Source organism: Echeneis naucrates, chromosome 12 (assembly GCF_900963305.1).
Source record: "Echeneis naucrates chromosome 12, fEcheNa1.1, whole genome shotgun sequence".
NCBI lineage: Eukaryota > Metazoa > Chordata > Actinopteri > Carangiformes > Echeneidae > Echeneis > Echeneis naucrates.
Window position 1 is genome coordinate 17,902,401 of NC_042522.1, and position 21,267 is coordinate 17,923,667.

Here is a 21,267-nt window from a genome sequence, read left to right on the forward strand (position 1 = left end):
TTTTTTTTTTCTTGCTGCAGTATTATTTTTACTATCCCACAGTAGGAAGTGTAACGAAGAGTTCCCAGGAGGAACGGGACAAATTATTCAGCCGCATACGAAACGAGGCGATTTTGGTTTTCGAATGTTTCCCCCATTATTCGGAATATCCGAACAGCCGTGCTGTGCTTGAATCAGTCGTGCAGCTTTTCAGTTTGCACGAAGCCCAGTGACAGGAAGTTACTGCCGATGGATTTGTGCTGCGGTCTTGTGTCCGTTTTGGACGATCTGCAAGAGCGTGAAGTTCGCTCTTCGGTTGAAACGTTTGCATGGATTTTCATCGGCCACTCCAGTGAGCATGCGATAAAATTAAACTGAAGTTAGATCTCGGTCTACTGGGCTTGTTTGAAGGTTCTGAGATCATCAAAGAGGCTTCATACGATACGTTGCGGCAGACTTAAAAATACAACTCACTCATCAATTCGGATGTTAAACGATGTTTTTGAATTTGAGTCCTGAACTACAATGATCTGCTGCTTCAACTGGTTTATTTTCCTCTTTCTTCTCCCTTTGACATCCCTCATGTCACTCATATTTGAGCTGTGTGGCTTTTCTGTTTTGCCAAAACATCCGTTGGGTTTGGCATGCGTGCCAACAACCAAGAAGATGCATGCAATATGTTGTACAAGCCTGAAGAGGCGGACGGGATTTTCACTTCAGAAGCCTGCGAGGACCACCAAAGATGTCCGCTTCGACCTCAAATTAATTACCATCTCAGGGACGGTCCGGTTCGTCCTGACGTCAACTGCGTGTTACTGTTCCAACGCTGGTGTTTATGTGAACGTACACGCAACAGAAGGAGCCTAGATCCCAGCGGCCTTGGCGACGGTCATGGGAATGTGAAGCTGCACATCGAACATAAACTCCCAGTGGCAGCCTGATGAGAGTCCTTCGGCCCCGAGCACGTACAGTATAATTTGTGATGTTGTGGGCCGTGTCGTTGGCACTTCAGAAGAAATCTGACTCTGCCTCACGCACAGTTTCAGGCTACAAACGTGAGATGCCAGGGAGGGAGGGAGGAGCGAAGAAGGGGGGGTGTGCGCAGACAGAAGACGTAAAGGTGAAGATCCCGACTGCCTTGATTTAACAGCTGAGGTTCTGAAAGCCCAGCGCGTATAAAAGCCTGCCATCAACACATATAATCTCTTAGCTGAGCCCATTGAAAGCTGGGTCCCAGGGGTTAATTCTCCCATCACTCCACGTTTGAATCAACTCCTGACTCACATTGAGATGAAAGCTGCGGAGTCCGAGGACCGAGCCGCGGACTCTGAGGCCTGCTGATCCCGGACGACTGGAGCGGATTATTGCGTGTTCGTCTCGCCGGACCTCCATCAGGACGGGAAAACTGAAAAGAAAAACAATAATTAGAGATAATTGCTTGTGTCCAAACACGAGCGTTAAAGCCCTCCTCTCCTCCCCCTCCCCCCCACTCCCCTTTTTCGTAGTATGTGAGGTGGAATGAAAGGGACACCCCCCTGTTTTGACAGCTGGGCAGGCGAACATAATTTGTGACAGCTGAACTGAGACGTCTTTAACCGCAGGGAGAGACACAGAGAGAGAGAGAGAGGAGGATTTGGGCCGAGAGAGAAATGGTGAGAATGAGAGAGAGAGAGAGAAGATCAGACAGAGAGGTCCTGCCTGAAAGAAAGGAAGAAGATGTCAGAGCAGAAAATGAGACGTAGGAGAAGTGATTGCTGCGTGGAAAGGAGGAGGGGGTTCAGCAGAAAAAGGATGAGGGAGGTTAAAGGGGGGGGGGGGAATTAGTCACACACCATAAACTTTGAAGAGAGGTAGAATTTAAAATAACCCACAAAAAAAAAGAAAGAAAGAATAAAGACAAGAGACGGCTTAACATCAAATACATGTGAAGGCAGAAGAAACGGCAGAGCTCGGCTGAACATGGTGTCATGCCAGCTTTGACACATTGGGTTAATTTGCTGCTCCCTGGAGGTGACCCTTGACCTTTCGGGGACACGGGGTCGAATTGAACTCAAGAGTGCGACAGCCAAAATCATGTCAGTCTGAGGAGCCGGGTCACGGGTCAGCTTGGAGATTCTTGGTATAGAGGCCAAAACAAGGACCATATGTGGACGGAAACACGTTGGAAACAAAAATACGTTTTTTGGCCCCGCCCCTGTTAAGATCTCGACCCACCGCAGACTTAATTCAATAAAGTCATAAATACAAGCGTAACAGCAAATTGACATGATCTTGGCTACGCGCCCTTTAAATTGTCAGTGACAGAAGTTTTCCCAGAGGTGAAATATTAATACAAACACAGGATTTCTTTTCCAAAATAACCAGCTCCCAAATTCTCCCATGTTTACTTTTCTCCTTGCTCCTAATTTCTGTGAGTGTGAAATGTTATACTTACTGTTGTGTTTACTGACAGGGCAGGAACGGAAAACCTGACGGGGGATCCAGATAAAGTGAGTCTCTGTCCTTTTCAGTCTCACCAGGAAAGCTCCTTTCACCATCTGGGGGAGGCGCGAGCAGATCGCTGATTAATCACCTTTCAAACTGTAAATAAACTCACCATTAATAATTTCTCACTATTTGCTTTGCCTCGCTGTTACTCCGACTGCTTACATGATAATTCCCATAAGTGCCACATCATTCTAATAAAACACGCTCTGCAGTGAAAACAATACAGCCTCGTCGTTTGGGTGTTGTAATTCCTGCAAAAAAAAAAAAGAGAAGTTTGTAATAAATTAAATGATAATAAATTAGATTGGAAACAAAAGGTGCATCTGTGACGTCACAGCCATGATACGAGTTACAACGAAAGACGTCTCTGCTCTTTGACTTCACACACTCACCTGGTTTTAAGTTTTCTTTTATTTGGTGTTTCATTATCCAGTCTGTAACCTGAAATCCTGCAAACCTCCGAGGTTAAATAAAGTTCAGAAGAAATAAAACCAAACAGTCACGTTACGTTATTTACAGTCTGACCTCCTGAGACACAACTTTGCTGTTAATGTTTTCATTCATCTACACTGTCAGTGTAACTGAAAGTTATTTCTCTGCCCTTTAAAAAGCCCCAAAAAGGCTCATTCTGAGTGGGAACCCCAAACGTTGAGAGTGAGAATAAAGTGAATGACAGTTTATTAACTGTCATTCGTCCAACATATAAATCCCACATTTCAAGCCTCAAAACTTCATAAAAATGTCAGAAAATGTCCGTGAGAGCGACTAAAGCCGTCCTCTTATCAAATACAAAATGAAATAGTGTTCATAAATGTGGTCATCACACAACTCCTTTTCCACATGACATGTCCTCCTGCGGTGCGACGGACAGAGGACACGTGTAATTGCACTCACGGACGCATAACACACACACACACACACACACACACACACACACACAAAGGGCTATTTCCAATAAGGCGGCGGACGGCGCTGACCTCTTTCTGCACCCGGTGAATGAGCTGAACACCTGCTGAACACTCTGAGGTGAGTTCAGTCGTAAAGACACACACACATTTAAAAAAAAAAAAAAAATTAAAAAGAAAATGTGATGGGAAAGTTATTAGACAGAGTCAGAGAGGCAGATGACTTTATCAGGGCCTGTTCAGGAAAACGGCAGAAAAATGACTCCGCTGCCGCTGATTGTTTTGCCACATTAGCTCTGAGGAACAACAAGTCCGACACACACAGGCACAGCTGGTGAGACTGACTCCAAGTTGCTGCACATACCTGTAAGTTTGTGTGTTGTGCGTGCATATGGTGTGTGTTAGGGAGACACAGACGTGTGTGTGTGTGTGTGTGTACAAGGATGAGTATGTAAATGGGTTGTTATGCTGAGAAGGTCTGCGTTTCATTTCCTGTGGGCTGACAATTTATCAGATCCCCTTGAGGTTTAGATGCTCCTCTCACAAACATGTCTGTTGTGTGTGTGTGTCTGAGTCAGGAAAATTAACAAAGAGACAAAAACACAACCATCTTGAAAAAGTTTGCTTTCTCTGCTTCATGAGGATAAAGAAGCTGCTAATTTGCATTTTTCAGCACCTTCCCCACCAGAAGAAGTGTGACGGCCTCAATCTGGCAGCGACCGACCGGCCGAGTGAAGCCGGAGCAAACAAACAGACGAACAAAAGACAACAAACCCGTCTGGATGCATGTGTGCGGCGTCAGTCTCGGGGTGCATGTGAGTTCACCGCATGTGCGTCTGCGGCCAGTAAACTCTCTACCTTCCAACGCTCAGACGCAGACCTGCTCGCTCGCTCGCTGGGTGGTGACACTGCTGGCGAGCGAACTGAAAGCTGCAGAAGACAAAAGCTGGAACAACAGGAAGATAATTCAGATTTGATTGGTTTCACGTGTTCTTCATAAACAACAAAGTTTTCCTGTGCCTCCAGCGCCTTTCCCTGCAAACATGGAATCCATTTGTCCCCCCTGTCCTCATGGCCTGTAGTTGCACATGCTCTTATGTTAGCAACACACACACACACACACACACACACACACACACACACACACACTCACACACTCACTCACTGCGAAATGAAAGCAGTCCCAGAGAGAGAGAGAGAGAGAGAGAGAGAGAGAGAGAGAGAGAGCCCACCACTGTGGCACTGGGATCTTTTGATATACGGTCAGGGACTTATTTTGAAAACAGCCACTTTCAGCTGCTAAAAATAATCACAAGCGACTGCGAGACGAAAATGTGAATGATGCTCGCCAGATCGGCCTCCGCCGTCAAAAACAAGGGCCGTCCCGACAGAAGCCGGCGTCCTTTAATGTCGTTTCCCTTGAACACAGCCAGCTACACACACACACACACACACACAGAGGACATTTAAATGGAAGATCCACATCTGGTGACACCAGAGTTTGAGTTTTATTTGTCACACAATGGAAGAAAATAAAGGTTTGTTTTGTTTGTGGTTTTTATCAATTTGTATTTTTTTTTTCCCGTTCCTAATAACCCACAGAACAGGAGGGGAGGGGTCTCAACCTGGGGCTCAAGGCCCCACAAGAGGTCACAGGATTCATCCGAAAGGTCGTAAATAACAGAAATGAAATAAATAAAAAAAAAAGTCTCTCTTCGACGGGATCGTACAGTTTTATCTGGCCAGGCCAGTCAAAGTCACCAGAATGACTAAACTGCTGCTAACTAAGTGTTTTCATACACAAGTTGTAACCTGCGATGAAAGGTCAAAGGTTAAACCAGGTTTGTGAGTAAGAACACGAGTATTCCTGTGATTACGGGTGAGCTCAGTTTAGCCTCCCACAGGAAGTGACCTGCTGCTCTTTGATATGAACGTCGTCCAAAACAATCTTCAGACTTTTTTTTTAACGTTTGCACTGAGGAAAGATGTTCTTCTGGATTTTTGGGGCAACACACATCCAAAATGGTGCCTAAAGTAAAATAAATGACCTTCGTGTTTTGGATATTAATCATAGTGTATTCATATTTTATATTTGTGGGGCGCTTAAAGGAACACAGATCTGACTTTTAAACAATTTTCCCTTTTTTCTTTTCTTTGCTTTAATCTGTCAGAAACGATTTGTTGTAAGTTTTTGTTGGTCAGAACAAAGCTGTCGGTCACACAATGAGCTCAAGTTACAAACTAAACACCAACTTCAGATGTTTGTGAGCTGCAGAGACGGATCCTTCTCCTTCCTCTTAGCATTCACCATATGGAAGCACGGTGGTGCAACAATGCAAACACCCGGTCGCTCCTCTGCCTGCATGCAGAGCGAGGTCAGAGCTAATTACTCATCATTTCCAGGGATTATCGGACCCCTTCTGTATTTTTCATTTGAAAAGGAAAAATGCTTCCAAATCCGTCCACAAATATTTAGCAGCGAGCACATGTGGTTCAGGAGCGGGGGAGAGGCCTCCTCTCACAATCAGACCACTCCTGGAAAACACGTGACGAGACGAAGAAGGAGAAAGCCAAAAACCAGGCACCTGTTTCCTCCCACACTCATCCTCTGCTGGGACGTTTCAAGGTGCTCTTTATCATTTCAGGAATAATTACCAGCATTTTTTTTTTTTTTTTTACATAAGTGCAGCTAATTGGGCTGTTAATGCTGTTTGCCTACAAAATGTCCCCAGCTGGAGATAATAAAGTTGGTTTTTATTTATTATCATCCATAAAATGACCCATTCATAACCCCTGAGACTCTGTCTCTCCCTCCAGGCTTCCCTCTGCTCTCCTTTGACTTGTTATCGTTCAGCTTGTTCCTTAATACTTTTCATAAATGCTCTAAAATGGAGAAATAATGGCGCTTGTCGGCCACCCGCGTTTTACTGTGCTGTAAAAATAATGGAAGTCATATTGTGCTGCGGTTTCAGGTCCTGGATTGTTTCCTGAGTCGCGATGAATTTTTCAATTTTAGTTGGAAAAGTCGTTTTGCAACGCGCCGGTTTGTTTGGATCAGATCCCCCATTATTATTATTATTGTTTAATATTTACATGTCACCTCCTGGTCATAAACACTTTATCTGAATATTGTCCCGTCTGTCAATCTGCTTTAAATCTAAATTTAGTGTCATCGAGAGAGAGAGAACAGTTCGAGAGAAGTTTGAATTAAAAGCAAAGAAAGAAATATTTAACTGGTTCCAACAACACAATAAATAAAATGTTTTATCTGTTCATTCTGGGAATAAATATTCTTTATTATTGTTTGGGTATTGTGTGTTTGTTTTGCTGTACTGAAAGTGTAAATGATTTATTGAGTCCTGTTTCTTCGGGATTTAATTTACGTGACTTCATAATAAATTAAAAACACAACGACAGAAATGAGTTCATTCGTCGTCGACCCACAATGCAGAATGTGTTGCATGTTTAAGAGTGTGTGGACAAACTGCACGTAGCCTACCTGTCAGTGTTTGTGTGTGTGTCCGTGTGTGTGTTTAACGTGTTGAGACACAGACAAAACTAATTTATCAGGAAACAACATGCTAAAATAAAAAAGGAGATGAAACTCAAAAACAGCAGATTGACTAAATAACAATAATCATAATAGCACTCGGACCACTCAGTGTTTTTGTGGCCCACTTCTTGCTGGCCTCGGTGGAACCACCTGACTTGACCCGGGAGAGACCTGATTTCCTCAGTGTGTCTGCCCCCGTGTGGTACAGTGACTGACATTTGTGTTTATCCTACAAAACACAACACAACTGGAAACTCTTCAGAACTATCAAGAGTCTCACTCTTCACTTTGGACTTGGACTATTATTACTTTTATTAATGTTATTATTAATATTTGTACTGCTGGTGAACAATTATTATTGTGACCTTTTTCTGATGTTTGTTGTCTCCAACTTTGTGTGTCTGATAAATTGTATCTATGTTTGTTTCAGGGCTGTGTGCGTTTCCTCTGCCAACATTTAATGGGCATGTACGGCGGTTTGTGCAGCTATTGAGAGACAACAAGCACTGGATAAGTGTGTGTGTGTGTGTGTGTGTGTGCGTGCTGAATGTAAATTTAGTATCTCAAAGTTTCCAAAACCTTGGAGGCCTCAGATACAGCTGAGTTTGTCCATAAATCTCCATTTTAATGAGGTTTTCTTGCAGGGAGTCTCATCTTGGTGGATTTTATGACTTCATACATAATTATATTGGTAACTCTGAGGAAAGTGCAGCCTTCGCTCTGCTGCTCTTCCTGTTGCTGTCCAACTTCTGCTCCAGCAGGACCTCGCCGTGTCAGACCACCTTCGGTTTCAGTGGAGACTTTGGTTGTTAAAGGACGGGAAGATAGCTTCGTAGGCAGGTGGACAAGACCAGGTGGAGCCCCGTCCCCGCCCGACCTCCGTCTTTTCTGCCCTGCGGGGGGGGAATTAAAGCCAAATGAGGCGGACCGGATTGGAGGGAAGACCTGGCTAATATCCAAGTGTTTACAGGCCCAATTGGTTTATGCTTAAAGCACATTTTAGGAAGCAGATTGGCCTTTAAAAGAAAACACTGAGGTTGAGCAATTTCTCCCTTGATCGTTCCTCTATTTGGCATTAACCACTGGAAACATACTGAAACAGGTCAGAAGTTGTGACAACATAAGTGAGAGCTGGTGAGCTAAGCTTGTGTGCATATGATCGGAGCAGCAGTTTGTAGTTATCCCAGGTTAAACTGTATTATTCCTGCTGTCTGTTTTTATTAAAGTGAATTACTTTCCTGGAAACCTGCTGGGAGTAATCGGCTAAAAACAATAAAAGAAAGTGAAAACTTGTAACTTTCCACTAATGGAACGCAGCTTTTTGCGTTGAGCAGGACGTCTCTCACGGGGCATTTGATTGGATTTCATATAAACTGGATCCTGCAATTAGTGGAGAGAAACTATTTTGCAACTTTGTGCAGGAACAGGTGGGAAAATAAGAAAACAGTTTGTTTTCCTTTAAAAAGCACATCGATACTGAAAAATATCTTTGATATGACGGCTGACGATCAAATGATGATCAGCAGGCTTATCATTTTCCTTCCTCTTAACGAAATAATCCGTTTTTATTTGGTCAGTTGGTGCCAATGACACAACGGCGTGTGACGCTGACTTTTCTGAGAATGAACTGCCGTAACTGGCTGAAAGGGAGAGAGAGCTGTGACGGCGGGCCAAGTGGAAAGTGCTTTAATAAGAAATGAACTCTGGCGCGCTGCATCTGTTTTAATGAGCGCTGTGAGAAGCTGTGAGTCTTTAACACTTTCACATTTGACATTAGATTAACTCTCCCCCTCCCCCAAGAGGTTTTATCTGCTCTAATGTCAACAAGCTGCATCCTGGGAAAAAAAAAAAAAAAAAAAAAGCTAAACCAGAACTAATGATTTGCCTGATTTGGCATTTGTGAAGTCACTGTTTGTGTATTTCTGTTGTTCCCTACCTGCCTCCTCTGTCAGCGGAGCCCTCTTCCTCTGCGGTGAAAGCGCCGTTATCCACATAGTAAATGGCGCCACAAGGAGGAGGAGGAGCCACGTGGGCGCCTCCCGGTTGGCGCTCGACGACCCGCCATACTTCTTGGGTCACCATGTTGTTGGTCGGCGGGATGCACACCATGGTCGTGGCGCAGTGTAACGTGATTGTCGGGCTTCTGCCACGAGGATGTCCTCTGGTGGTTTGCTCCATCGTGGGCCTCACCGCTGCCACCGCCGCTGCCACCACTTCCTCGCAGGCCTGGCATCTGAAGAGGCTGAGCTTGGAGAAGCTGGTGAGCATGAAAGTCCCCCCGACTGAGATCAGGATGGGGCCCAGCAGCTGGGTCCAGTCGAACCTGGAGCTGGCTTGGTAGCGGTACCAGCCCATGATGGTGAAGGCGACGCCGAGCAGAGCCAGGAGGAGTCCGGAGAACAGCAGGACCCAGCCGGTCTTCTTGGCGTCCAGCAGGCTGTCCGACTGGAGAGGAGGCGGAGCGGGCACCGCCATCACCATCAGCTCGTCGGGCGGCTGCCGGAGGACGGCTGCAGGCCTCTGTCCCGACATGTTGGTCCAGAAGCTTCGGAGTCCTTGTTGGGCCATGAGCTGCCTCAGTGAACACTGAATAACTCTGAAGACTCACAGCAGCCAAGAGGACAAGTTAAAAGTTAACCTGCTCGAAAATCCTGTAAAAAAACAGCATGGTGGCTCATAAAGGACGTGCAGGTTGGTGAATTAGAGCCAACTCAAAAAGGCCAATATTTTAATCTCCCTGCAACAAACCCCCTTGTTGCCCCGGGGGGGAGGGGGGGAGGGGGCAATAACGTGAGGTATTAAGACCACGAGAGCAGATTTGGTGTGTTTAAGGTTTGTCTGAGAGGCTGAGAGGAAGAACGGGAGATTCCTGCACGCACGGACCGTGATCCGAAATCCACCTTGTCACATGTCATTTCACACAGACACGTCTCCCGACCGCGCCGTTATGCATTACCCATCAGCCCCGGCTCGTGCAGCAATAACTGAACAATCAGCCGTAGCATGTTAAAAGGGAAGAGGCTCAAAAAAAAAAAAAAAAAAAAAAACAGACACACACACATCACGCTATATGTGCTACAGTCGGTAGCTAAATGAGATGCACACAAAGTGAAACCCACACACGTAACATGCAGGCGTCGCCTCCACTCTCTGACTGTGTGTGTGTGTGTGTGTGTGGGAGTGGGGGGGTGGGGGGGGGGGGGGGGGGTCTGAAGAGCGCCTCTCAATGAAATACTGAAAAGTTTTATTCAAATCTACCGATTGTGTGACAACACCGTTAAACTATGATTCATTTTGGACTCTGGGTTTAATTCTCCTTTCATGGTTGTGTTTTATTTAACCCTCTGCTACAGACTCATTTAGTATCCGCCCCCCCCCCCACCAAACCTCCTCCTACTCTTTCCATAGGCTGCAGCAGAGCCAGCCAGACATGAGTGTGTGTGCTACAGTGAAAGAAAACACCTACGATCATGAATTTTTAATCCCAAATGCAAACACTGTGACATGCAAACGAATTTCAGAGCAGTCTGCTGCTCTCCCGGCGGACAGCTTGCCTTTCTCTGCATTAAAGAACACGGCCGCTGCGTTGCGTGTGACCGGGCCTGCCGGTCGGATCATGTGCTGCTCATGGCGAAGGAAAACAAAAGGTCTTCAGAGGGAAACGAGCGACGGCCGGTGGCTGACCAGGCCTGTGTGTGTCTTTATGTTTACTGTAGCTTCAGCTCATTTCACTTGGCACTAATGAACAAAGGGGACAGATAACTATACAAAGAATCCATACGACTGCAGTGTTTAACAAACCGCCCAGAATTGAAGCTGCGCAGATTCTTTCAATTAGCAAACTCCAAATATTTATGAAGTGAACATTTCCTCGTTGGAAGGAAGGAGCGCTCTGCATGTCTCCCTCTCTGTGTCTCCTGTTGACTCAAACTGAGACGTATTGATCCCCCGGGCTTATGCTTCATTTCACTTCAGCTCTGCGGCCGATCTTTCCAAAGCACATCTGTCCAAAACGACACAGAACAGACCGCCTTTCTTCTTTTTAAAGAATGACAAATATGGAGATTTACTCCTTCTGTATGGACAGTGTCCTTGTCTCTCTCCGTCTCTGTCAATAGTCTCATTGACTTTGTGGTAATAACTCATCTTTTTGTGCATTTCTGTGCGTAATCCATCCTCTAATCCTGTTTTCCATGCTTTTTTTTTTTTTTTTTTTTTTTAAAGGAGTTTTTCCTTTTCCTCAACAGATCTCAGGGAAATATTTTGATTGACTCCACGAGGCTAAATGTATGATCTCTGACCAAAGAGCCCACCGTAGGAACTAAGATGTGACCATTTCTCAGTCTCGTCCCCGCCCCCCTCCCCCTCCGCCACACACTCACACACATGCTCACTATGACAAATAGCCTGTGACGGGCCTCTGTGAACGTAGCACGAAAGGGCCCGCTCCCTCTCTGCAGGGCGGACGAGTCTGAGGAAGACGGGATTCACGACGAGCGTCTCCTCCTCCTCCAGCGACATTTCTATTAATCCTGTCGTCACCTGTTACTTTAATCACCCGGCTGAGTGTCTCCAATGCATCGACCTTCAAGAGGACACGGAGCAAGGTCAAGATTATTCGAAGATGTTCAGGTTTCGAAAGATTTGAGAGCGTGAGGACCAATTCATTGATCTATTAATTGATGAGCTGGAGGTCTGTTGGTTTGAGCAGATAGAAGTTTTTTGTCTCGGGAATCATTTCCCATCAAAACTGTCACTTTTGTTAAGTTTGAATCGCGTTCATATTTTTATTGCCCGGGGGAAACGGTTGACGGATAACAGCTCGCTGAGTGGAAAATGTGACAGATAGCGTTGGGACGCGAGTCTGACATGTTCAGGGTTTGAGTTATTCTAAAGAGGTCTTCTGGGTTTTAGTGGGAGCCGGAGAAGTGGAGGATAGGAATCCATATTAATGCAATAAACTTACACCATCGTTATTTGTCCAGATGGTTTTTCTTGCGGAGAGGAGGGAGATCAAATGGGCACGTCGATAATAAATTGTCCGTAAATGTTACTGATGTGGGTCTCCCTCTCTGGATTGTAAGAATAACTCAGCTCTATGGCTCCAGCGGGCCTTTGGACAAACACAACTGTGATGGCGGACAACAAAGACGAAAACGCTCCCTGGGCTCCGACTGTTTCACGGAGCTGATTCTGACGTTCGGGGCGTTTTCAAATCGATACCAGACAGGCAAACTGGAAAAGACCCAGAGCGTTTTAAAAGTCAACACACTTCAAATGGGTTTCTTTTTGACGAGAGGACGCCGCTCACATGCAGCCAGCAACTGGTTAGCTTAGCTTATCTTAGCTTAGCTTAGCTTAGCAGAAAGACTGGAAACAGACTCACTTATTATCTAACTTAGCAGCTACGGACGTCGGTGTGAAATACAAAGATGTCAAACTCATGACTCTGAAAGAGACATCCAGTTTTGGCTTTCATTGACATCCCCCACATCGAGGTGGCGTTGGGATGGGACACTTCTGGGAAAACAGATTCTGGATGCGACACAACACAAATGAAACACAACAAAACATAACAAAAACGGACATACATCGTGCGCGGTATTCCACGATAGGTTGACGTTGGCACTGGGAATTTGCTCTGACGTTGATTTTCGGCCACCAAATGAACATTTAACGATGCTGATGGAACCTGCAAGGGTAAAAAAAAAAAAAAAATCGAGTTGTGGTTTTCCACAAGTTGCGGTTTATGTGCTGGACTAGTTCTTGGCGGGGAGCCGTCTTGTTGTTACTGTGAGGTTGCCAGCCTACCTGCAGAGAGGTCAGCGACCTCTCATGAAACCACAACACTCGGGTTTTTAAACGACATATAACGTGTGAATTTGTAAACTTTAGCCGCAGATAGCTTTACTCCTTCGACAGGAGTGGGCTCGGAAGGTTTCCAGTTTTTAAGACAAACTGCTGCTGGTGGATTCACGCCGAACTGAACTCAATCAGCCATTTGGACTCTTGGCAATTTGTTTTTCTTTTTTGTGTCGCTGCGTAATAAGCTTACAGGTAAGAGAACAACATAATAGAACCCAGGGAAATAAATCAAATACACACATTTTCCAAAAAAAAAACCTCCAAAAACTTCAAATCACATTTTCCCTTTGCAGCATTTGTCCCGTTCAGCCTACTATAAAATATGCGGCCACACACAAAAGTCTGCACATGGACCAACATCAGCTCACATATCCGTCTTTGGCCTTCCAGAGAAAAAACATTGTACGCTGGGGACCCTGAGATCTCTTCGTCTCGGCCCGAGCGGGGCGGGAAAAGGGAAAAGTGGAGTCAACACTGATGGCTCACACATGTGGCTGCGAAGAGGAGGCAGCTCAGACGGCGAGGAGGAGGAGGAGGAGGAGGCCTGCAGGCCGGACGACACAAGGCATGACCGAGTGTGTAAATACACAGGAGGTGTTGATGTAGTGCTGAGCGTGCACGCACTCAGCAAAACGCTGCGTGAGGCTCTCGCAGTGCAAACGGCACATCACCCTGCAGATCAGCTGACGGTTTAATGACGTGGATCAGGAAGAGATTTATTCATTCGTCATCTCTTCAAGTCCGCAACATTTAAAGGGATTGATGTCCATGAAATCAGTTTGTTTGGACACTTGGATTTCACCCGCCTTCGTACTGCCTCTGAGATTCACTTTCAGACAAAGAGACACTCAGAGGTTACACAGAAGGTGTTGGAGCTGCCAGAGGAGACTAAAGAATGCTGTGGTCGGTAATAATCGAGATATTTCAGCTTGAAATCAAATAAATAACAGAGCTACTACTTCATGTTTACAACAGAAATACTTCACAAAAAAAAAATAATCACAGAACACACTTAAAGTAGTCATTTTCATATATTTGTATATATTCATATATTACACATTTTAATACAGGCACAATGAGAAATCATAAAGTAAAGACAAAAAGTGGCTGAGATATTGGTAAAAATGTACAATTTATGAGAATCATTTACACAATTTAGCTCTTTTAAAACTCTGTTTGATAGAACACATAAAGAAAGAAAGTGAAAGTGACCAAAACAGGAGCCGTGATTTTTTTTTGGAAAGTTTTTGTTGGAGGCAGCAAGAACCAGCTTGCTAAAACTGAATAGAATTACAGAATTTGTTTTCTTTTTTTTTTTTTTTGGATTCATCTTACCAAAACCATTAAAAACGAAGAGTAAAATGTTGATTTCTTGCTGCACAATGTGTGATGCTACAATTTTAGGATTATTTTGATGTAAACTCATTCATTACCTTTCCAGCATTTTGCTTCTTCAAGTTCAACTTCAAACGCTGGATTTTCGTTTGACAGGCAGTTTGTGTCTGGTTCTAAATCTAAAGTCTTAAACCAGGTACTACTGGAATCATACAAAACACTAAAAACATTAAAAAATTTGCTGATTACATGTAATTACCCTGGTCAGATATGAAGTGAGATGTTAAATGATGCGGGTGAAAAGTCACCTGTTAGAAACAACCACCGAGCCCCATTTTAAAGTACTGAGGATAAAACTTTGTTCCTTAGGAATCTTATCGGAGAGCTCAGCCGACCAGGCGGCGCACAGTTTATGGCATGTCCTCATGAAAACACAACGTCAAACGCTCCATCAAGACGACGGCGGCCGCGGCCCTCCGTTAGAAACGAGGCAAGAACGAAGCACCGGGAGTCAAACTGAGTCAAACAATCTGTGCTTGTGCCGTTGAGAGGCTGAATGTGTCCCAGCATGCACCGGTGGGAAAGGCAGGACAGGTCACAGTATTTAACGCTTGGCCTCATTGTGCTACTGTTCACCACAGAGGTCGAGGTCAACGGACGAGGATGTAATAGAAAAGTCACTGAAGGGAAACACGACGACTGGTTGGTCTGTGGAAGACAGTTGGCTTGTGGGGAAAAAAAAAACAACTTCCCTTCAATATCCAAAAAAAAAAAAAAGAGAGAGAGAGCGAGAAAGTGGCACATTATCGGTGCTGCTGTGCTGCCGTATACAAAAAAAGTAGAGAAAGTTTGATTCAGGCACATTTCTCCATTAGTATTTTTTTTTTTTTTTTTTTTTTACTGCCGCTTAAGAAATAAAAAATAAAGGCTACGAGTTTTTGGATAACATCCTCCAATTCGAACATTTAACGTTTTTTTTTTTTTTGTTTTGTTTTGTTTTTGTACGAGGAATAACAATTAAGGGCTTAAAATGTTATAAAATAGAATAAAATAAGCTACGACTGGAAAGGTGAATTTACACAGGAGAGAAATCACAGACCGCCACCACCCCAGCAGAGGTGATCTTTAAAAAAAAAAAAAAAAAAACAAACCACAGAAACATGTAGCTTAAATCTGGAAACCCAAATCTGGGCAAAATAAAAACATTGGTGCGCTTTTGTTACCTATTGATCCACAGTATAAGACGAGGCACTGAGGTCAGATCTTTTTTTTTTTTTTTTTTTCATTTTTTTGTGTTTGTTTCAAAGCACTTCAATGTTATTTTAGTTATTTTAAAGATTACGCTTGCGCCACAAGACTGTGAGAGAGAGACGATTCACAACGTTTAAGACAGATTCTACCTTCATGGCTTCATTGCACATGATTAAAATAAACAACAACAACAACAACAACAACAAAGAGAAGAGAACAATCAGTGACAAAACTGATCTGAGAGCCGAGTCAGTGTTAATATTTACAGTTCAGACGGGAGACGGAGGGACGGGGGACCTTTTCTTCTCCAAGAGGAAATATTTTTGTTTAATTTTCATTATAGGCTCTTGAAAAATGCATATAAGAAGAAAAAGAGCGTGTGAAAGATTGTTAGTGCACTTTTTTTCTGTTTTGTTTATGATTTCAAATACAATATAGATTTTTTTTTTTTTTCTAATCCATAAATTGTTTCTGACTATACAAAAGTGAATTGATCAGAAATCATTATTAGGCTTCATATCTACACAGTTCCTGAAAGCTCATCTTTTTTTTGTGTGTGTTCTTTTACATTTTAAACAGTGTTCGATACTCAGTGCTGTTTTACTGTAGTGACATTATTCTGGCCTCCGGGTCACAAAGCAAAGCTGATGGATCCAGAGATTCACAACGCCTGGAAGTCGCCAAGTTTTGTGTGAAGCGAGATTTTTTTCGAACCGGACTGGTGGGTCGCCTCAGCAGTCGGCCATGTAACGTCCTAAAGAACGGAAGAGAAGGGACGCAGTTTGAGTGGGTGTGCTCGTTTTACCTGGATCTGCTGCGTGTGGATGTTGAAAAGCAAACCTGTGGCGAATCTCTTCTTGCTGAGAGAAAGTCTGTATCCGGCCCCCTGCAGCTCCATGTCCACTCCGGACAGCGTGCTCCCCTCGTTCATGAACTGCACAGCCAGAGTGGAGGGGCTCGAGGGGCCGTTTGACAGCTCGAACTTGGCCCTCAGGGAACCAGCACCTGGGGGAACAAACACAGACGTGATCCGGATCCCTTTCCTCCATGTCCACAACCGAGAGGACGGCGATTCCGCTTACCTTCGTTTTCAGACTTCTCCGAGATGTCGCTCAGCCTCCACAAACATTTGTTCTGCTCCGGATTCCTGACGCAGGAGAAAGAGACAAACGCCTTGAGCTGCTTTTGTTCTGACTCCGACGGGCATTTTTTCTCACCGATAAAAGACGAAAACACTCACCATGTAGAGTTGGGGATGGATTGCATGTTGGTGACTCCTCCGTCGACGGGCACTAGGACCTGCACGTTGGTGAGCGGCCCGGGGGAGGCCATGGAGTCCGGGTTGTAGCGGTAGTCGACCCTCAGGTCAGTGGTGCTGGGCGTGCACTTCCAGTACACGGCCAGGTTCAGAGGAGTGGAATGGATCCCGTCAGACAGCACCTACGGCCGAGGAGCCCAGATTTAATGTGTCACAGCGGTCTGACTCCTCAGCACGGCTTCAGCCTGTGCAGAATCTTAATCCTTATCCAAACGCCAATTCATCTCTGGATGGATTTCTTTTGTTCATCCATAAAACTCAATATTTATCAGCGAAGGGGACAAAATATTGAACCCCCACCTCCTGCATGCCGCAGCATCTTCCACATATCAAGGTCATCAATGGATTAAAAACAAGTTTGTTTTCATGTATCCAGTAAATTCTGACTCAGTAATGTCCACTAAATGCTTTTTCCTCATCGTCTTACTCACAGCATCATTACCTATTAATGCCGAGCCTTAGTCAGCTCAAGCCTCGTACAAAGGTCATGCAAACAAATAATATCGAACCACAGACAGCTTTGGCTTTCGACTGCAAGTTTCCACTGTGGCATTTCTTCGGCACAGTGACATTAAAGATAAACAAACGGATGTAAAAATAGAGACAAGCCTGTTTGAAGTTACTAAAAAAGCTTTTTATGTTTCTCTTTTAAAGACCTCCAGCGGAGATCAACCTTTTCTGACTCATATTCCCACTTGAAAAAAATCTCAAAAATGCCGTCGGCCCACGTCCAACCACACAACAATGTGGAGGCTAAATAACGTCTTCTTCGGAGCACTTTATTTAAAAGATGACCACTTTGAGCTCAACGGAGGGACGTTTGTTTGACAGATTAACGCACTGAGGTAGAAAACAAGTTTTTGTTCTGGTCTGCTTGATGTTTCTGTAACAAAATAAAGATTCATATTGTTGATTTATCACAGCGATCGCCTTCCATGTGAGAAAAAAAGAACAAGGATGGGAGTTTTTTTTTTTTTTTTTACACCAGTATTGTTTTTTCAGCCCCTTCTTCACAGCAGCTTCACGGCCCACCAGTGTCCCCCACACCACAGGTTGGGAACCAGTGGCTGACAGTGATCCAGATTCTCCTGATCCTTATCTGGTCCAGAGCGATTGTGCGTTTGTGTGGGATCAAATGAATTTAACTTCAACAACACACACAGACGTCTCGAAGCATGCTTGTTTCACTTGTCTGGTTTGAGAAGAAGAGATTGCTCTGACCTGGTACTTTAGGATGTCCACATTATAGTAGGAAGCTGAAGGATTCTGCTCTGAGGCTTTTCTGAGGTAGGACGTCAGTGCTTGCATGTTGAACCAGAAGTCCTTGGAATTCGAGTCACTCTGGGAAGGATCGCTAGATAGAAGACAAAAAAAAAAAAAAAAACCCCACACAGACACACAATCAGAGGCTCAGTTATTCATCACGCTTCTTGGCTTTGTGTGTAAAGCTCCAATAGCTCGGAAAAAATGACCCTGTTGAATCCAACCAGCTACTAAATTATGAATTCCATTTGATTCAATTAGTCCGTGTGGTCTCGGGACAACTGAGAGGAACCAGGATGAGAAATAAAAAATAGAAACAGATGCTCCTTTCTTTTAATTATGGTGAAAGGATGTGCATCTGTCAAATGAAGTAAGCGAGGCAGCGTTTACACTGCAGTCGTCTGATTGAGACAGAAGAGGTGAGAGGCACGACGAAGTGCATTAAATCACGTAGCTGTTAGAAGACGTTCGCCGCTCTTTGCTATTTTAGGGCGAAGTATTCCAGGAGAGACACAGACCGTTGAGAACCTGGCTGTTAACGTCTGGTGGAAAATACTTCCCTGACAACTTAATGAAGGGTTTATGTCAGATTACTAATTGAATTTCCCCTCTCTGACGCAGACTACATTTCCTCCATCTTCGCTCATATCACTGAGTGCAAATCCTTCGCTGACTCGGCCGCGGCTCATCCTGGCCCCCTCTGAGCTGTGAGGATCTGTGATTCCTACCTCCTGGATGACTCACCTGTACAAAAGCTGCTGGTTAGGCAGGATCTGCTCCAGCCTGCTGGTGTTCTTCAGTTTGAAGGTGAGGACGGCCGGGGAAGGGTTGGTGGTGAACACCTTGATGATGCCCATCGGGAACGACAGAGTCATGTCTCCCGTGATCTTCACGATGCACCTGCGGAACGCAGCCACATCAACCTGAGTCATTCTTTGAGTGCCAACAACAGATCCTCCTCATTGAGAACCTCCTGCCAGCAAATTTTCTATTTGTTTAGAAAATAAAAGAAAACTGTGAAACGTGACATTTGAATCTGAGCAAAAATTTTCATTTTCAATTTTTGTTGGATGCAGTTTTTGATTGATCCATCCATCCATCCAATTCAGTTAATAAAATGATCAACATTTCTTTCTTCATCACGATTTGACATGTTTGGTCTTATCATGGATCCCACTGAGGTCAATATTCACAGTGGCTTTAAGTTGAGCTTTATCATTTAATGTCTACACTTTTGTGAGTCGTGATATTGTCAATCTGTGTCATGGTCTAATATTCCGGTCTGTGGTGGTTAACGGCCCACAGCGAGTCTCAAACTCGCACCGTGTGTCTGCTGCATTGCTTTTGAAATGTTCCATTCACTAATCCCTGCAAAAATAAGCTTTTTTTTTTTTTTTTTTTGCACAGCAGCAATTTTAACAGCATTTAACTAATAAAAGGCTGTATGTTTTCTCTGCCCCAGACTATAATCTGCTCCATGTAGGTTATCCACTCTGAAAGAATGGTGTCAGACTAATGCAAAACATTCCACACATGCAAAGTGAGATACAGAGAGATACACGCTGCGAAACGCACAACCTCAGCCTAGTTTACATTGGCCAGAGACCACGGAGCACAACACCCTGTAATGTATAACTTACAGCGTCATGTGTGTAATTGTTTAAGTTTCGAATGTGGACAAAAATGTGTATGCGTGCAGGTCCACGCCGGGGCCTTTGAGCAGCAGGAGGTCATGTGAGACTCACTTAGTGGGATCAGCTCCTTTGAAGTAGGCATTAACCGACTCTGTGAAGGCCACAGCAATGGGCAAAGCATCTTGGGATGCCAGGGTCACAGGGCTGGGACCGCGAGACGTCCCTGAGAAGGAGAAAAGGCACAGAGAGTCAGGTCTGTTGACTCAGCTGCAGCTCAGACTCTCATAACACACGGGGCTCCAAAGCTCACATCAGAATTAGGCAGGTTTGATCATGCAAAGATGCATTATATAATTAAGAGTTTTTGTATTATTACATTGCATGAGGTCAGTCATTCATACATTGCAAATCAGTCCATTCTGTTACATTTCAAACAAACAGAAATAAGATACGATTGCAGAGCAGCTGCTTTAGTTATAATCAAGTGTTATTAGACAGTCAGAATGACCTCAGTAAGCTTTGAAACTGAAGTTAACAAAAGACGTAGCAGTCGTATCATTCATTACTTCAGTATCTTAACAAATAAACTTCATTATGTGAGAAGGTGTCGCTTTTGACAGAAAGGAACGTGAGAAACAGGCTGAGGGTGAAGAAGAGAAAATAAATCGCTGCAAAACAAACAAAATGAATAAAAGACACAGCTGTCCGTCCAGCTTACTCCGCTCGCTGGTGTTAGTTTTAGTTTAAACACAGAGGAGCGTCCTGCTGTATGAACTTCAACCATACCTGCTGGTGTCTCACACCGCTTCTCAAAGGTAGGCAGCTTCGCTACGAACACATCATCCTCTTTACGCCGAATTAAAGGCATAAAGATGGAGGGGAGGAGATAAACAAACGCAGAGAGCACAAACGTGAGGAGGTGGGTGATGCTGAAAACAGTGACTGAATGAGTGATGGTGGCAGGTGAGCTAATGAGTATTCTCTTATCTTCAGTGAAATGTATTCAAAGTGGAGAGGATGACAGGGAGACCGAGGTGTGGAGAGGGAGACTCACTTTGGCTTAGCAGAAAGAGAGGAGAGAGGGAGAGCAGCTCTGGCTCTGGGAAGGAGAGGAAATGAGCAAAGATGTGCTCAGCTCCTGTAAGGAGAGGAGTGAAGCAAGGAAGGAGAGAGGAGTGAGGGAAGTGGAGAATATATCGAATAAAGAGACTGGAGGAGAGGAGGCTTACCGACGGTGGGGGTGTTCCCGGCGCTGAGGGAGGTGTTGGAGGACAAAGAGGAGGAGCTTTCTGCCCGGGCGAGCGGTGCAGTGGGAGGAGGACTGGCGTTGGATGCTTTTGGTGGGCTGAACGGCCGCACCTGAGCGATGGGAGTATATGAAATGGGTCGCTATTCCAACATCAGGGTGCCATTTTCAAAGGCCAAGTCAAGTTTAAATTACACTGAGAGGGTTTTCTCAGCGTAAAGTCAACACTTAAGGCTAAACAGAAAACCGTTGACAGGAAAGGTTGTGTTGCACTTATAGGGGATGATGCAATAACTCACAATCTCATTGATTCCTGTGAGTTTTCCGGTGGGGAGTTTGGGCCTGGAGGAGGGTCGTGGCGGCGGCACCAGAGCTCCAGCTGTCAGCGGGGTCGTAGGCCGGTTTGGTACTGGCACTGCAGAGGCAAACCA

At 44.7% G+C, this 21,267-nt stretch overlaps 2 protein-coding genes across 3 annotated transcripts in view; both read right to left on the reverse strand.

Annotated features, from left to right (window-relative positions):
* Nucleotides 1–1,185: 1,185 nt before the first annotated feature.
* tmem174 (transmembrane protein 174) lies at nt 1,186–9,492 on the reverse strand. The gene is made up of 3 exons (XM_029516465.1): nt 8,861–9,492; nt 4,230–4,301; nt 1,186–1,384 (listed from the first exon to the last, which is right to left on the reverse strand). The coding sequence occupies exons 1-3, from the start codon at nt 9,490–9,492 to the stop codon at nt 1,186–1,188; spliced, it is 903 nt and encodes a 300-aa protein (XP_029372325.1).
* Nucleotides 9,493–14,087: 4,595 nt separating this feature from the next.
* LOC115051683 (FCH and mu domain containing endocytic adaptor 2) overlaps nt 14,088–21,267 on the reverse strand; it is a 35,198-nt gene continuing 28,018 nt past the window's right edge. For both annotated transcript variants that reach the window (XM_029515242.1, XM_029515241.1), the window contains 9 exons: nt 21,136–21,251; nt 20,820–20,949; nt 19,702–19,813; nt 18,701–18,856; nt 17,915–18,047; nt 16,616–16,815; nt 16,458–16,522; nt 16,216–16,380; nt 14,088–16,129 (listed from right to left, as the gene is read on the reverse strand). In XM_029515242.1, the coding sequence (XP_029371102.1) occupies nt 16,107–16,129; nt 16,216–16,380; nt 16,458–16,522; nt 16,616–16,815; nt 17,915–18,047; nt 18,701–18,856; nt 19,702–19,813; nt 20,820–20,949; nt 21,136–21,251 (1,100 nt within the window). In that variant the 3' untranslated portion in view covers nt 14,088–16,106. The remainder of the gene's footprint in view (nt 16,130–16,215; nt 16,381–16,457; nt 16,523–16,615; nt 16,816–17,914; nt 18,048–18,700; nt 18,857–19,701; nt 19,814–20,819; nt 20,950–21,135; nt 21,252–21,267) is intronic.

Bases quoted from the DNA above. Each gene is read 5' to 3' on its own strand.
- tmem174 (XM_029516465.1), bottom strand. From the start codon at position 9,492: ATGGCCCAACAAGGACTCCGAAGCTTCTGGACCAACATGTCGGGACAG. The intron at 4,302-8,860 runs GTAGGGAACAAC...TGTCTTCTGCAG, and splicing joins TCCGCTGACAGAGGAGGCAG to CTTTCAGTTCGCTCGCCAGC. The intron at 1,385-4,229 runs GTAGAGAGTTTA...TTTTCTTTTCAG, and splicing joins CTGCGTCTGAGCGTTGGAAG to TTTTCCCGTCCTGATGGAGG.